Genomic DNA, 17,298 nt, shown 5'->3' on the forward strand with positions numbered 1-17,298 from the left:
CTATTTTTAGTGTTGAGAGAGATTATACATCTGAAATATTCACCCTTCTAATAATCTTATACTTATGATGTTTTTTAAGCACTTCAAACAATCTCATGAAATTCTGCTCTTTGTTCAGTAAGTGTCCATTACAAACTACAGACAATATTTGGTGAGTCCAGTACCATTTTTTTTTTTAAATTTTTTTAATTTTATCATCAGAGACTGCTTTTCAAAATTAAAAGATTATACACAAAAATTCTTAATTTTAATCAATATTTTTGCATAATCCATGAAAAACACTTAAACAATCATTGAAAATACCAGAACATCTCAGATCTGATTTAGTATACAATGTCACTTGGCCAAAATACAGAAGACCTTGTTAATGAATTTTAATTTTTAATGACTGAAACACATTAAGATAAATTTTGATCTATAATAGCTTTTTTTTTCTCTCCCAGTTTTGAAATATTTGTTATTCATCCTTTGCATACGAAGTATATACACCAATTGTACTGTATATAATTTGACAATCAATGTGTACTCTCATTACCATTTGGCCTTCTGTAGTGATTTTCTTTCCTGAATTAAATTTTGATTTATTTCATACCTTTTTTATTATTTTTTTCATGGTTGTCTGTGTTAAAATTTAATGTAAGAAGCTCTATTCATTCATCAATATTACAATGATTAGAGATAATTTCTTCAAGAAAATGTATACTGCCAGGGAGATTAACATAAATGGTAAAATCATCCAATAAAATTATAAATTTGAAACTTTGATTCTGATGGTTAAAAATCTCCAATAATCTCCTAATTGGTAACGGTTTAACAGTACTAATTACTGGAGATGTGTGATTGTTGCTTACTTTCTAACGAGCCGGGAAGGGTGATGCTACCACTCCCCGGAGTGGGCGGGATGTCCCCAAACATACTCCGCCCACTATATGACACATGACTGGGGTAATCACTGTATACAGATCCAGGGCCACCAAGGGGTAGACCTAAAATAGGAACAAAAATAGGAACAAAATATGTTACTATGTCAAGGAACAACGAGAGGTAGACATAAAATAGGAACAAAATATGTTACTAGTCAAGGAACAACGAGAGGTAGACATAAAATAGGAACAAAATATGTTACTAGTCAAGGAACAACGAGAGGTAGACATAAAATAGGAACAAAATATGTTACTAGTCAAGGAACAACGAGAGGTAGACATAAAATAGGAACAAAATATGTTACTAGTCAAGGAACAATGAGAAGTAGACATAAAATAGGAACAAAATATGTTACTATGTCAAGGGATGTTGAGGGGTAGACCTAAAATAGGAACAAAATATGTTACAATGTCGAGGGCCATTGAGGGGTAGACCTAAAATAGGAACAAAATATGTTACTATGTCGAGGGCCATTGAGGGGTAGACCTAAAGAAGGAACAAAATATGTTACTATGTCGAGGGCCACTGAGGGGTAGACCTAAAGAAGGAACAAAATATGTTACTATGTCGAGGGCCATTGAGGGGTAGACCTAAAGAAGGAACAAAATATGTTACTATGTCGAGGGCCATTGAGGGGTAGACCTAAAGAAGGAACAAAATATGTTACTATGTCGAGGGCCACTGAGGGGTAGACCTAAAGAAGGAACAAAATATGTTACTATGTCGAGGGCCATTGAGGGGTAGACCTAAAGAAGGAACAAAATATGTTACTATGTCGAGGGATGTTGAGGGGTAGACCTAAAATAGGAACAAAATATGTTACTATGTCAAGGGCAACTGAGGGGTAGACCTAAAGAAAGAACAAAATATGTTACTATGTCGAGGGATGTTGAGGAGTAGACCTCAAAGAGAAACAAATTATGTAACTATGTCAAAATTTCAGAAAAAAACCTGTTACTATGTTAACAGTGATTTGTAGTTTAATTATATATCAAGTTATCATATCTATGATTAACAAGAGGCCAATAAGACCTGTATTGTTCAGGTGGTGACTTATTTCTATTCTGGGCTCGATTATTATTCCGAAATGAGAAACAACAGTACTAATATTTGAGTCAGCTTATAGTGTGTGTCAGTGACAGATATTTTGTCCACACAGATGATTAGGAGGGTGTCATTCAGCCATACCTGGTAGTGAGGAGGGACTGAACCGTCGCCCTGACAACGGACTCTGATAAAGGTAGTTCCGTTGGAGCTGTTCCCAGTGTATTCGTGCTGCGAGGCTCGTGACAGGCTCTCCTGGTGCTATCGGACTACGCATACTAAGCACCGAAACATCAGAGTGGGAGGGACTTGCAGCAAGTCTAACCAATGAAAAGCATTAATATGAGGTGAATTTACCTGACTGGATTAATTTCCTCCCTTTTCGTTTTTGTGCGAGAGGAAGTCCATATAATATCAAAAAACTTTAAAAAAAATCAATTCGACATGTGGAATTAAAGAAAGGAGGGGATGACCCTCAGACAGACCTAATGTGTGATCTCCAGACTTACTGTACCCTCAGACAGACCTAATGTGTGATCTCCAGACTTACTGTACCCTCAGACAGACCTAATGTGTGATCTCCAGACTTACTGTACCCTCAGACAGACCTAATGTGTGATCTATAGACTTACTGTACCCTCAGACAGACCTAATGTGTGATCTCCAGACTTACTGTACCCTCAGACAGACCTATAGTGTCTGATCTCCAGACTTACTGTACCCTCAGACAGACCTAATGTGTGATCTCCAGACTTACTGTACCCTCAGACAGACCTAATGTGTGATCTCCAGACTTACTGTACCCTCAGACAGTCCTAATGTGTGATCTCCAGACTTACCGTGTACCCTCAGACAGACCTAATGTGTGATCTCCAGACTTACTGTACCCTCAGACAGACCTAATGTGTGATCTCCAGACTCACTGAACCCTCAGACAGACCTAATGTGTGATCTCCAGACTTACTGTACCCTCAGACAGACCTAATGTGTGATCTCCAGACTTACTGTACCCTCAGACAGACCTAATGTGTAATCTATAGACTTACTGTACCCTCAGACAGACCTAATGTGTGATCTCCAGACTTACTGTACCCTCAGACAGACCTATAGTGTCTGATCTCCAGACTTACTGTACCCTCAGACAGACCTAATGTGTGATCTCCAGACTTACTGTACCCTCAGACAGACCTAATGTGTGATCTCCAGACTTACTGTACCCTCAGACAGACCTAATGTGTGATCTATAGACTTACTGTACCCTCAGACAGACCTAATGTGTGATCTCCAGACTTACTGTACCCTCAGACAGACCTAATGTGTGATCTCCAGACTTACTGTACCCTCAGACAGACCTAATGTGTGATCTCCAGACTTACTGTACCCTCAGACAGACCTAATGTGTGATCTCCAGACTTACTGTACCCTCAGACAGACCTAATGTGTGATCTCCAGACTCACTGAACCCTCAGACAGACCTAATGTGTGATCTCCAGACTTACTGTACCCTCAGACAGACCTAATGTGTGATCTCCAGACTTACTGTACCCTCAGACAGACCTAATGTCTGATCTCCAGACTTACTGTACCCTCAGACAGACCTAATGTGTGATCTCCAGACTTACTGTACCCTCAGACAGACCTAATGTGTGATCTCCAGACTTACTGTACCCTCAGACAGACCTATAATGTCTGATCTCCAGACTTACTGTACCCTCAGACAGACCTAATGTGTGATCTCCAGACTTACTGTACCCTCAGACAGACCTAATGTGTGATCTATAGACTTACTGTACCCTCAGACAGACCTATAGTGTCTGATCTCCAGACTTACTGTACCCTCAGACAGACCTAATGTGTGATCTCCAGACTTACTGAACCCTCAGACAGAACTAATGTGTGATCTCCAGACTTACTGAACCCTCAGACAGACCTAATGTGTGATCTCCAGACTTACTGTACCCTCAGACAGACCTAATGTGTGATCTCCAGACTTACTGTACCCTCAGACAGACCTAATGTGTGATCTCCAGACTTACTGTACCCTCAGACAGACCTAATGTGTGATCTCCAGACTTACTGTACCCTCAGACAGACCTAATGTGTGATCTATAGACTTACTGTACCCTCAGACAGACCTATAGTGTCTGATCTCCAGACTTACTGTACCCTCAGACAGACCTAATGTGTGATCTCCAGACTTACTGAACCCTCAGACAGAACTAATGTGTGATCTCCAGACTTACTGAACCCTCAGACAGACCTAATGTGTGATCTCCAGACTTACTGTACCCTCAGACAGACCTAATGTGTGATCTCCAGACTTACTGTACCCTCAGACAGACCTAATGTGTGATCTCCTGACTTACTGTACCCTCAGACAGACCTATAATGTCTGATCTCCAGACTTACTGTACCCTCAGACAGACCTAATGTGTGATCTCCAGACTTACTGTACCCTCACACAGACCTAATGTGTGATCTCCAGACTTACTGTACCTTCAGACAGACCTACTGTGTGATCTATAGACTCACTGTACCCTCAGACAGACCTAATGTGTGATCTCCAGACTTACTGTACCCTCAGACAGACCTAATGTGTGATCTCCAGACTTACTGTACCCTCAGACAGACCTAATGTGTGATCTCCAGACTTACTGTACCCTCAGACAGACCTAATGTGTGATCTACAGACTTACTGTACCCTCAGACAGACCTAATGTGTGATCTCCAGACTTACTGTACCCTCAGAACGACCTAATGTGTGATCTATAGACTCACTGTACCCTCAGACAGACCTAATGTGTGATCTTTAGACTTACTGTACCCTCAGACAGACCTAATGTGTGATCTATAGACTCACTGTACCCTCAGACAGACCTAATGTGTGATCTCCAGACCTACTGTACCCTCAGACAGACCTAATGTGTGATCTCCAGACCTACTGTACCCTCAGACAGACCTAATGTGTGATCTATAGACTTACTGTACCCTCAGACAGACCTAATGTGTGATCTCCAGACTTACTGTACCCTCAGACAGACCTAATGTGTGATCTCCAGACTTACTGTACCCTCAGACAGACCTAATGTGTGATCTCCAGACTCACTGAACCCTCAGACAGACCTAATGTGTGATCTATAGACTTACTGTACCCTCAGACAGACCTAATGTGTGATCTCCAGACTCACTGAACCCTCAGACAGACCTAATGTGTGATCTATAGACTTACTGTACCCTCAGACAGACCTAATGTGTGATCTCCAGACTCACTGAACCCTCAGACAGACCTAATGTGTGATCTATAGACTTACTGTACCCTCAGACAGACCTAATGTGTGATCTCCAGACTTACTGTACCCTCAGACAGACCTAATGTGTGATCTCCAGACTTACTGTACCCTCAGACAGACCTACTGTGTGATCTATAGACTTACTGTACCCTCAGACAGACCTAATGTGTGATCTCCAGACTCACTGTACCTTAACACTGGATATCATTTGACAGGTATACTTACCCTGGCATGGGCTGGTGATATGGACTAGATGGTGGCCAGTGGTATCGCCCCTCCAGTGTGTGGGAGTCGAGAGGGAGGGGCTGGTTTATGGGGTATGGGAAGTGACCATACGGAAATCCGTAACCTGGCGACAAGGAAATAGAAGTTTTACTATCTATGAACTGCCATAGCTCAGTTTCAAAACAACGAGGAGATAAAAACACATTAATTGAAGATGAATACGGCCAAGCTTCTATCTATCATTTACAAAGTTTTGGACATAATCTAAAATGATTATTCTCAAACCAAATATAATAATCACTTTATTACAAAATATGCATTTTTCAATAAATATCCACCATAACCACAAAGGAATATAATTTTAAACTTTGAAACATTTGTTGTATAAATTTTCCAACATAAGATACACATACTAAAGGTCCTACCATTACCGTATCCATGTTCGAGGAGTCCATTCCGGGGGTCTAGGAGCGGGTTGACAAAATATCCTGGGGCTGGAATGCGTGGCTCCCGTACATGGGGGTCCACATGAGGTGGGTGTGGTGTGGGTCCAACTCCACGGTCAACAGTCTCAACCTGTGATGCACGCCCCTTGTCGTCCTGAGTGGTCGTTGGTTCCTCGTCAACACGGGTCAGGTGACAGCTCGGGGGCCGGCTGACCACGAGGCCTCTACGAGACTTCTGTAGCGGGTCCGCTACAAATACAGCAAAACAACAGGTAAATAACACGGTCAAATTTGGGTCTAATATTATCATCCAGTACTTTATGGTTATACAGAAAACATACTTTAAGATTATAGCACATTTGAGCTATGTGACTTTGAATGTAGGTCAAGGTAATTTCTTTTCACAAATTTCATTTGACTTTATCCCCATAAGATACTAGCCACACATCAGAAGCTGTTTGAGTGTTGATGCAGCAAAGCTGAACCCTGTGACCTTGAATATGAGTCAAGGTTACCTCTTTTCAAAAAACTTTATTTTGAGCTTCATTCCAAGAAAGCTACAATGCCTCCTGGCACCAATGCAAAAACCAGATTGGTCCTTTGGGCCAATGAGCTTAAATGTCCTGTGATTTGAGTGGTTTACAAAACAAACTTCTTGAAATGGATTGAATCTGGATATCACATACTTTGTCTGCTTTCAAATTGTTTAATGAAGTATTCAATTTGTAGGGATGACAAGATTTGAACAATATTAGTATATAGGGAGAGGATTTGTACACTATTGAGATGATTTGTACAATAGTGCGATGATTTGTACAAAAGGGAGAGGATTTGTACAATACTAGTCTGTAGGGAGAGGATTTGTACAATACTAGTCTGTAGGGAGAGGATTTGTACAATATTAGCCTGTAGGGAAAAGATTTGTACAATACTAGCCTGTAGGAAAAGATTTGTACAATATTAGCCTGTAGGGGGAGGATGTGTACAATACTAGTCTGTAGGAAGAGGATTTGTACAATACTAGCCTGTAGGGAGAGGATTTGTACAATACTAGTCTGTAGGGAGAGGATTTGTACAATATTAGTCTGTAGGGAGAGGATTTGTACAATATTAGCCTTTAGGGATAGGATTTGTACAATATTAGTCTGTAGGGAGAGGATTTGTACAATACTAGTCTGTAGGGTGAGGATTTGTACAATACTAGTCTGTAGGGAGAGGAATTTGTACAATATTAGCCTGTTGGGAGAGGATTTGTACAATACTAGTCTATAGGGAGAGGATTTGTACAATACTAGTCTATAGGGAGAGGATTTGTACAATATTAGCCTGTTGGGAGAGGATTTGTACAATATTAGCCTGTAGGGAGAAGATTTGTACAATACTAGCATGTAGGGAAAAGATTTGTACAATACTTGCCTGTAGGGAGAGGATTTGTACAATATTAGCCTGTAGGGAGAGGATTTGTACAATATTAGCCTGTAGAGAGATGATTTGTACAAAAGGGAGAGGATTTATACAATAATAGCCTGTAGGGATAGGATTTGTACAATAATAGTCTGTAGGGATAGGATTTGTATAATATTAGCCTTTAGGGAGAGAATTTGTACAATAATAGTCTGTAGGGATAGGATTTGTACAATATTAGCCTTTAGGGATAGGATTTGTACAATACTAGTCTGTAGGGATAGGATGTGTACAATACTATCCTGTAGGGAGAGGATTTGTACAATATTTGCCTTTAGGGATAGGATTTGTACAATATTAGTCTGTAGGGAGAGGATTTGTACAATACTATCCTGTAGGGAGAGGATTTGTACAATATTAGCCTGTAGGGAGAGGATTTGTACAATATTAGCCTGTAGGGAGAGGATTTGTACAATATTAGCCTGTAGGGGGAGGATTTGTACAAGACTAGTCTGTAGGGAGAGAATTTGTACAATACTATCCTGTAGGGAGAGGATTTGTACAATATTAACCTGTAGGGAGAGAATTTGTACAATACTAGTCTGTAGGGATAGGATTTGTACAATATTAGCCTGTAGGGAGAGAATCTGTACAATACTAGTCTGTAGGGAGAGGATTTGTACAATACTAGTCTATAGGGAGAGGATTTGTACAATATTAGCCTGTTGGGAGAGGATTTGTACAATATTAGCCTGTAGGGAGAAGATTTGTACAATACTAGCATGTAGGGAAAAGATTTGTACAATACTTGCCTGTAGGGAGAGGATTTGTACAATATTAGCCTGTAGGGAGATAAATCAATGTTTGTTTCAAGAAAAGCATACTTATTGAACCTTGGGAGGCCCACCACTGATGTGAATCGGACACCAATGTATAGACAGTGCCATAACCATACACCATACCACACATACAAATATACTCAATAAATCACACTCCAGAACTATCATCACTAACCAAAAACAGGCTATTTAAGGCAACAGTCTGTATACTGATTACCAGCCGTAATGAAATCCTATTTACCTTGCCGCATAAAATGTAATGTCATTGATTAAATCCTTCAGTCATTTTCAATAAAGGATGGCCCCTGACAACTATTTCTATTTTTCTCATCTGTGACAATGACAAACTTTCTTTGTGGTATCAAATATCTTTAAACAAAATCCAACAAATTTTCTGACATAAAATTGACAAGGAACACATACACATTTGTGGGTCAAAAAGTGTGAAACAGAATTGATACCAGCAGCCATATTTAATGGCCTGCCATCTCGGTAACTACTGAGGTATAACAGGAGACAACATTTACTGCTACACAAATAGCTATTGTGTGAATGTGTGTCTGTGTTCACTGCTGTTTAATAATATTTGTCATCAACAAAACAGCTATTGAATGGAACCGACTTCCTGTCAGTAATGGTAAGGTCGGTAAGGTCGTGGACGGCTGTTGCCTGACATGACAACATAATACAACATAGTGTTATTTATTGTACGTTTCCTCCTCGTCAAACTTCAGTAGCTTCAATGATAGCCACAACTGTCAAGTCATTCGCAAACAGAGCAAAACATATTTCAACGTTATCCAATTTCACTTGCCACAAAATTGTTAAATTAGTCAAACTAATCAAAACTGTTGCAAAGGTCACGCCTCGTTTGTATATTGTAAGATTTTGTAAATGGTGTTAAGATTCATTTGACCGAAGTTTATGATCATGTATTTTTGTGAGATAACATTCACCTATAAGATACCTTTTAACTTTGATGTGCTTTAAAACTTTTCAACTTTCTAAATGTGATAGCCTTGTTTACCAACAAGTTTAAATACAGATAAGATAGTAAATTTCACTAAACCATGCCACTAATCCTGATCTTCCTTACTCTTGTTCAAATTCTTACTAGATTATATTTCTTCTTTAAATAAAGCTTCATTTTGATTCTGATTTGAAGCACGAAAGGTCAAAATTTTTGTTCTTAAGGACATCTTGTTAAAACAGATTTGATAGGCTAACTGAATCTTGATAACCTTCATCTACTTCCTGTGCAGAAAAACAACACTTAATAGTATAGCTACAAGGTACAGCATCTCTTTAACCAGATCCATACTGCATTTTTTTATCACAATTAAATACCTGCATCTGAAAATGACTCTCTGACAAAGGTTATTTTTACAGAAAAGAGAAAAAAAGAAGCATTTCACTAAATGGATATCATTACAACCAACACTTGTCTGACTTAATGGCTATTATAGTACTACTGCTTCTGCAAAATAATGTCATATTTTTTTTTTTGTAACTAAATGGCAAAATAGGCCTTTCATATCAGAAAAAAACACAAGTTTTTTGACGGCCTGTTGGGCACAAACTATAACCAGTGCTTCACAAATAGCATTATGATTTTCAAAGAAATATATCTTTTAAAAAATGATTGCAAAAGGCAGAAATCATTGCTATATATTTATTTTAAGATGTGATTTTTCAGAAGACACAAATGTTACAATATTGTATAGCATAATTCACTGGAAGTATTACGTCTCAAATTCTAAATAGTTATGAATTAATTATCTGGCATGCTGCTCTTACTTCTACTTGTAACTTAATAATATTGATGTCAACAGAAATGAAAAGAAACTGTTTAAGATGCCATTGAAAATCTGCATGGCTGACTATTGAAAAGGAACCTTCCATCATTATATAGTCAAGGACTGATCCTGTATAATACATTGTGATCGTGTATAATACATTGTGATGGTGTATAATACTATGTGATGGTGTTTATACTGGCTTTGATGTGAGTACTAGATAAAATAAGATCTGACAATGGGAGATCTATCAGTCAATCTCTCATATATATATATTACTTATATCCCATAACATTGCTACATATATCACAGCCACATCAAAGTATCCAGCTAACATTGGTGTATCTTGGGTCTGTCTTGGAAAAACATGTTCAATGAAATAAAAACCTTTTTATTTCCATCTCCCCTTTCTTTCTTTACACATATTTGTGAATTTATATGTTTGGGTGTTGGTGGCTTGGGGTGTTTGTCAGGGCTGGGGGTGGGGGTAGCTGAGGTTGTGGGGTGGGGGTAGAGTGGTTGTAGTTGTGGGGTGGGGGTGGGGGTGGGGGTAGAGTGGTTGTAGTTGTGGGGGTGGGGGTAGAGTGGTTGTAGTTGTGGGGGTGGGGGTAGAGTGGTTGTAGTTGTGGGGGTGGGGGTAGAGTGGTTGTAGTTGTGGGGGTGGGGGTAGAGTGGTTGTAGTTGTGGGGTTGGGGGTAGAGTGGTTGTAGTTGTGGGGTTGGGGGTGGGGGTAGAGTGGTTGTAGTTGTGGGGGTGGGGGTGGGGGTAGAGTGGTTGTAGTTGTGGGGGTGGGGGTAGAGTGGTTGTAGTTGTGGGGGTGGGGGTAGCTGAGGTTGTGGGGGTGGGGGTAGAGTGATTGTAGTTGTGGGGGTGGGGGTGGGGGTAGAGTGATTGTAGTTGTGGGGGTGGGGGTGGAGTTGAGTGTAAATAGGAGGATATCATACACAGAGAGCTACAACAACATGGTATATAACATACATTAAAAACTATATAAAACCACTTCAGCCTGTGTTTGCTGTATTTGTGTATCTGGCCATCATTAAGTACCTGAACACATGAACTACCTGTGAGCACAACCTCATGACCTGATGGTCTCCTATTTGATGGTGGTGTAGATTATCTACAAGCAATGCGCCCCCTGTGCCCCAGAGCTAGTTTAACACACAAGGCGAGACAACATTTTATTTTTCTGTAATGCTCCATAGTATCTAAAAGTTTACAAAGAAATCCAGTCTCTCACAAAAAATCTATAAAGTTGGTGAACCAGATACAGAATGGCTAGGTTATATATTTTAACACATACCAACCATAACACCTTTTCTACATTACATGTTGTAGCTATAAAAGACAACATTTCTTTTTTTCAAAATTCTTTAATTTTTCAAAGGTATATAGAACACATTCTAAAACTGCCTTTCATTTCCTCGATTAAATAAATAACAAAACCCTACAGCATCCTAAACATTCAGCGTACACAGCACGTTCTCTCCTGAGGATGTCATCAAATCATTTCTGGGGTCAGTCCTGTCATAAAAATATTCCTCCTTATCCAGGTGTTTTACTATACCTTGGTAAGTAATTTTACCTGTGGGTGTCGGGTCCCCGGTCCCCTGTGGGTGTCGAGTCCCCGGTCCCCTGTGAGTGTCGGGTCCCTGGTCCCCTGTGAGTGTCGGGTCCCCTGTGGGTGTCGAGTCCCCTGTGGGTGTCGGGTCCCCGGTCCCCTGTGAGTGTCGGGTCCCCTGTGGGTGTCGAGTCCCCTGTGGGTGTCGAGTCCCCTGTGGGTGTCGGGTCCCTGGTCCCCTGTGAGTGTCGGGTCCCCTGTGGGTGTCGAGTCCCCGGTCCCCTGTGGGTGTCGGGTCCCTGGTCCCCTGTGGGTGTCGAGTCCCCTGTGGGTGTCGGGTCCCCTGTGGGTGTAGAGTCCCCTGTGGGTGTCGGGGCCCCTGTGGGTGTCGAGTCCCCTGTGAGTGTCGGGTCCCCTGTGGGTGTCGGGGTCCCCTGTGGGTGTCGAGTCCCCTGTGAGTGTCGGGTCCCCGGTCCCCTGTGGGTGTCGAGTCTCCTGTGGGTGTCGAGTCCCCTGTGGGTGTCGGGTCCCCTGTGGGTGTCGAGTCCCCTGTGAGTGTCGGGTCCCCGGTCCCCTGTTGGTGTCGGGTCCCCTGTGGGTGTCGAGTCCCCTGTGGGTGTCGGGTCCCCTGTGGGTGTCGAGTCCCCTGTGAGTGTCGGGTCCCCTGTGGGTGTCGAGTCTCCTGTGGGTGTCGAGTCCCCTGTGGGTGTCGGGTCCCCTGTGAGTGTCGGGTCCCCGGTCTCCTGTGGGTGTCGAGTCTCCTGTGGGTGTCGAGTCCCCTGTGGGTGTCGAGTCCCCTGTGGGTGTCGGGTCCCCTGTGGGTGTCGAGTCCCCTGTGAGTGTCGGGTCCCCGGTCTCCTGTGGGTGTCGAGTCCCCTGTGGGTGTCGAGTCCCCTGTGGGTGTCGGGTCCCCTGTGGGTGTCGAGTCCCCTGTGGGTGTCGAGTCTTCTGTGGGTGTCGGATGTCCCCCCTGTCTATCCCACATCCCCAGGTCACCTGCCTGACCTTCAGTCTAACATACATCACCAGTTTCAGTCAGAGTCGGCTTGTTTATAGTCTGCTTTGTCATCTAAGAAATGTTTACTTATATTTATGACCCATTCAGCAGCTTACATGTTTCTTTACTAGATCTATTCTGCTGAAAAAAAAAATTTCATTTCTCAAGCCAAAATGTTATCGTTTTTCATACCCCAATTAAAATTGTTGATAAATATGGATGAGACCACCATGACCGAGTAAATGTTTTGTGCAATAAATTTTAATTATTTTCTGACCTGAGATCCATTCAGACCTGGAAATCTACCAGCATGGTTTGTTTTTGACACTAGGAATTTGTAACATTTCAGACAGAAATGTCATAATAAACCAAGTTTACAACGTTACCCTGATTACATGGTGTCACATTGTGTAACTCTATCTACATGTTTGTTTGTACAAACACTCCACCCAATTCCTGTACAACACATGCTGTACTCTGCCATTATAGGTCAGCAACAAAAAACTGGCTAAAATGTACAACTTAGAATCAAAACAAGAGAAAACATTTCAAGGGAGATAACTCTATACACATATTAATTCTGTGTAAAGTCAAATGGGTTTTTAAGTGGAATGTTGTAGATTTAGATCAATTCACCTTTTACATATATGATATTTTAAAAGTTCTCATCTAGGTACATGGATATTTGATACAATTGCAGGTGTATACATGACATTACAATTACACGTTAACAGTACAAATGTACTATCAGGCCTTAAGGACTGATGACAAAGGAAATACAATCCATTATAAACACTCCGACCAGCTCAGTAGTACTTTACAACTTTGTAAAGAAATAGCAGAAATAACTTCATTATTCCTAAACAGAGGCGAAATCCTTTGATTTAGAGAGGAATAAAATTCAGGAAATTGATGGGTGTCCTGTGACAGCTAATGACAGAGTTTAACACCGTTTTTATAATCCAGTCCAATAAAACGGGACAAACAGGTCATTATAATGTTATTGTGTCCAACCCCTGGGGAACCACCCACAATAGACCCACATCAGTTACCATGTAAACCAGTCCCCTTAGCGACAGTCAGACTTTCCATCAAACATGTCTAGAAATATACCTCAAGTCTGAAGGTAAGAAGGAGTAAAAGATTGATGAGAACATCTTATATACCACCGACATTTCAAGGTAAAGGCATAAAAAAAGTGTTTTTATCACTTAATGCCTTAGGCTGTTTAGACATGACTACACCCAGTCATATCCCCAACAGTGGCTGAAGTGATGACCATCAACTTGACCCAGTCTCAGGCCACTGGACAGTATGAATGGACCTGTCACAAAAGGACACAGGAATAGTTTTAGTCACCTACTTCAGAGTCCATGGATACCAGAGATCAAAATTGACCTCTAACAGTGTCCATTTACTATCCAGGTAGAGGTCAGTATTGTGTCTTAACAATGCCTTTTGACCGCCAAGTGTGAATTATGGCATGGTGGTCAGTATTAAAATGATTCCACCTCAGGGATGGGCGACCATGAACACTACAAACATCAGGGTAGAGGATACCACTCGCATTTTACATATAGGATAGGCCAACATCAAATTATAAAGAAATTCTAATTTTGTTACATTTATTCATTTTCATGTAAATTTTCATTAACTAACAAATTAGCAAATAAAAGTTGGACATCTGTGATAAAATGGCCATACACAAAGATCATAAACTTGTTCCCAGTTTCATGTTTTTAATATTAGCTATCTCACCCAGAGACCTATATACTAGGGATTCGCAACAAGCTCATTGGCTTACCAAACGTCACCGCCGAGCGGAAGTTCGGGTGATTTATCCCAGAGTGCATTGCTGCTCCTACTGTTTAGACGCCATATTGAAAGTACGCCTGAAACACGGTCAGCTTTATCACAGCTCATAGAAGACTATTGTCCGATAACCAATCACGGGAATCAAACGTAAGTGTAATTTTTTTATGTAAACTGGTGTTTCAAACGTATTCCGTCGTACTTTATGTTCGGAAGACTGCACATGTGACCGTTCAACTTCTTTTCACGGCGATTACCGTGCTGGTTAGCTTATGTCGGGCCGCTTATGTCTGGGGTTAAGGACAGTGCTACATGGTTTCAGTTTAACTCCTTTTTTATTTATTGACCAATTTCAAAATGGTTTTCAAATAAGTGTTGCTCGATAGTTACTGTATCGCGTTTAGTCAAATTTGTTGTGTAATTCATTGTGAACATTTAGTTATTGCCCAGTGAAAATAAGTAAACAAAACAAATGATGGTTATACTGTGAATGTCTGGTGTTAAGGACATGTACAGTGCTACATGGTTTCAGTTAAACTCCTTTTTTATTTATTGACCAATTTCAAAATGGTTTTCAAATAAGTGTTGCTCGATAGTTACTGTATCGCGTTTAGTCAAATTTGTTGTGTAATTCATTGTGAATATTTAGTTATTGCCCAGTGAAAATAAGTAAACAAAACAAATGATGGTTATACTGTGAATGTCTGGTGTTAAGGACATGTACAGTGCTACATGGTTTCAGTTAAACTCCTTTTTTATTTATTGACCAATTTCAAAATGGTTTTCAAATAAGTGTTGCTCGATAGTTACTGTATCGCGTTTAGTCAAATTTGTTGTGTAATTCATTGTGAATATTTAGTTATTGCCCAGTGAAAATAAGTAAACAAAACAAATGATGGTTATACTGTGAATGTCTGGTGTTAAGGACATGTACAGTGCTACATGGTTTCAGTTAAACTCCTTTTTTATTTATTGACCAATTTCAAAATGGTTTTCAAATAAGTGTTGCTCGATAGTTACTGTATCGCGTTTAGTCAAATTTGTTGTGTAATTCATTGTGAATATTTAGTTATTGCCCAGTGAAAATAAGTAAACAAAACAAATGATGGTTATACTGTGAATGTCTGGTGTTAAGGACATGTACAGTGCTACATGGTTTCAGTTAAACTCCTTTTTTATTTATTGACCAATTTCAAAATGGTTTTCAAATAAGTGTTGCTCGATAGTTACTGTATCGCGTTTAGTCAAATTTGTTGTGTAATTCATTGTGAATATTTAGTTATTGCCCGGTGAAAATTAGTAAACAAAACAAGAGAAAAAGATGGCTGGTATATATATATATACTATCGTCTATTTTGTTTTTAACTGGAAGGTGTATATAATTCAAACTATCCATTAATTATATTCAATTCAACTTTAATATCATATTTATGATTAGATTAGTGATTTGATAGCTATAATCTGTAGAATTTTATATAGTATAATCATGACTTCTGTTAACACTGATCTCATGAATAATAAAGCCATTTTTGAAAGAAATGCATTAATTGAAACTAATTGATAAAAGCATAAATCAGTCTAATGTAAATTAAATTAAATATTATACTTTTTGTAAATTATTTAGTGTTTCAACACAGATATTTGATACAGAATTGCAGGGATTGATCGAGGAATGAGTGTGTTGGGATATAATAGCTATATCTTTTGCACATAGCAAAACATTAAATACTGCGGTATATATTTTATTGTATTGTGTGGGAAATTAATAAAATCAAAATGTTATATATTTTTTTCCCCATTATGACCGATATATAACACAACACCCCCCCCCCCCCCCCCCCCCCCCCCCAAACCTTTGGGGCATTGATCACACCTCACCTTTGATAAAGACATTAACACCTAGTCATGGGGCATCTCCTAATAAACTCAAAGGGGGTCCATTCAGACTGTAGAGTATATACCTGTATGTACCTGTACTTCTGGGTCTACAGGAAAAAATATTGTCATGGTGATCACCCGGGCTGCCCCACTCCATCCAAACCATAAGGACATTGGCCACACCTTTATTACCTTTGAGATATACATCAATCAACAGGTGTGTCTCATTGTCAACACCTGTCCTGAGGCTGGCCATGTCCATCTCCCCAAAATACCAGAGTTCACTAAAGGCATACTGTGCAGTATACAATCTAAATATTTACCTGTACTCTGGAAGACAAAAATCCCTCAGGTGTGTCCTCATTCCCTAATTAAACTTTAATGTGTCCATTCATATTTAGATATATATGTTTTAGGTTAATTTTGAATTTACGAATCTGTTTAATCAACATTTGGGGTATATGAATTATCTGCAGGGTATTTGAAATTTGAATGTTTCAAATTTAAATCTTATAGAAGCTTCTCTGCCTATTCTATACCATAATGTATCAATACTTATTAAACTTGATTTTTTTTTCAGAAAGCCAAAGAAGAAAAGATCTACCATTGGCACATGACCTATCAAAGTTTTCAATACTAAATAATAAAATATTATCAATCATCAAACATGACGGTGTTTTTGTTTGTTTTTGTTTTTCATTTTACTTAAGACTTTTGCTATAGCATTTGTCTAATAAACAAGAAATATCTCTAAAAAAAGATAAAAGGCATAGTTTTATTGCTGGTTTTTATACTGTAAAACTGCTGGTGAAATAAATCAACGAATCACTGGTCTAGTGGTGGGTGCAGATGAGCTCTAAGGCCTATAGGTATATAAGATATATAACATTAAACAACTACAGATGTGTACAGGAGAGTGTTACATACATGTACATGAAAACTGTTCAATATAAAATTATCTACACTAATAAATTTTGTCTTTTGCAAGCCAAGTATAGATATTAACCTAAATTTGACAACTCTCTAACATTATTAACAGATAATAGTTGGATTAATTTAAAACAGAATGTCTTTTGTAGTAA

General features: G+C 39.6%; 1 protein-coding gene across 6 annotated transcripts in view; it reads right to left on the reverse strand.

The window, feature by feature from the left end:
* The window catches only part of LOC117321534 (zinc finger protein GLI3-like), a 137,808-nt gene that overhangs the window by 24,447 nt on the left and 96,063 nt on the right, over nucleotides 1–17,298 (reverse strand). For 5 of the 6 annotated variants that reach the window (XM_033875972.1, XM_033875977.1, XM_033875971.1 and 2 more), the window contains exons 3-6: nucleotides 5,909–6,178; nucleotides 5,484–5,607; nucleotides 2,113–2,288; nucleotides 852–986 (exon numbers count right to left, since the gene is read on the reverse strand). In XM_033875972.1, coding sequence (XP_033731863.1) covers nucleotides 852–986; nucleotides 2,113–2,288; nucleotides 5,484–5,607; nucleotides 5,909–6,178 — 705 coding nt within the window. The remainder of the gene's footprint in view (nucleotides 1–851; nucleotides 987–2,112; nucleotides 2,289–5,483; nucleotides 5,608–5,908; nucleotides 6,179–17,298) is intronic. The other variant, XM_033875976.1, reaches the window with a different exon arrangement.

Source organism: Pecten maximus, chromosome 2, assembly GCF_902652985.1.
Source record: "Pecten maximus chromosome 2, xPecMax1.1, whole genome shotgun sequence".
NCBI lineage: Eukaryota > Metazoa > Mollusca > Bivalvia > Pectinida > Pectinidae > Pecten > Pecten maximus.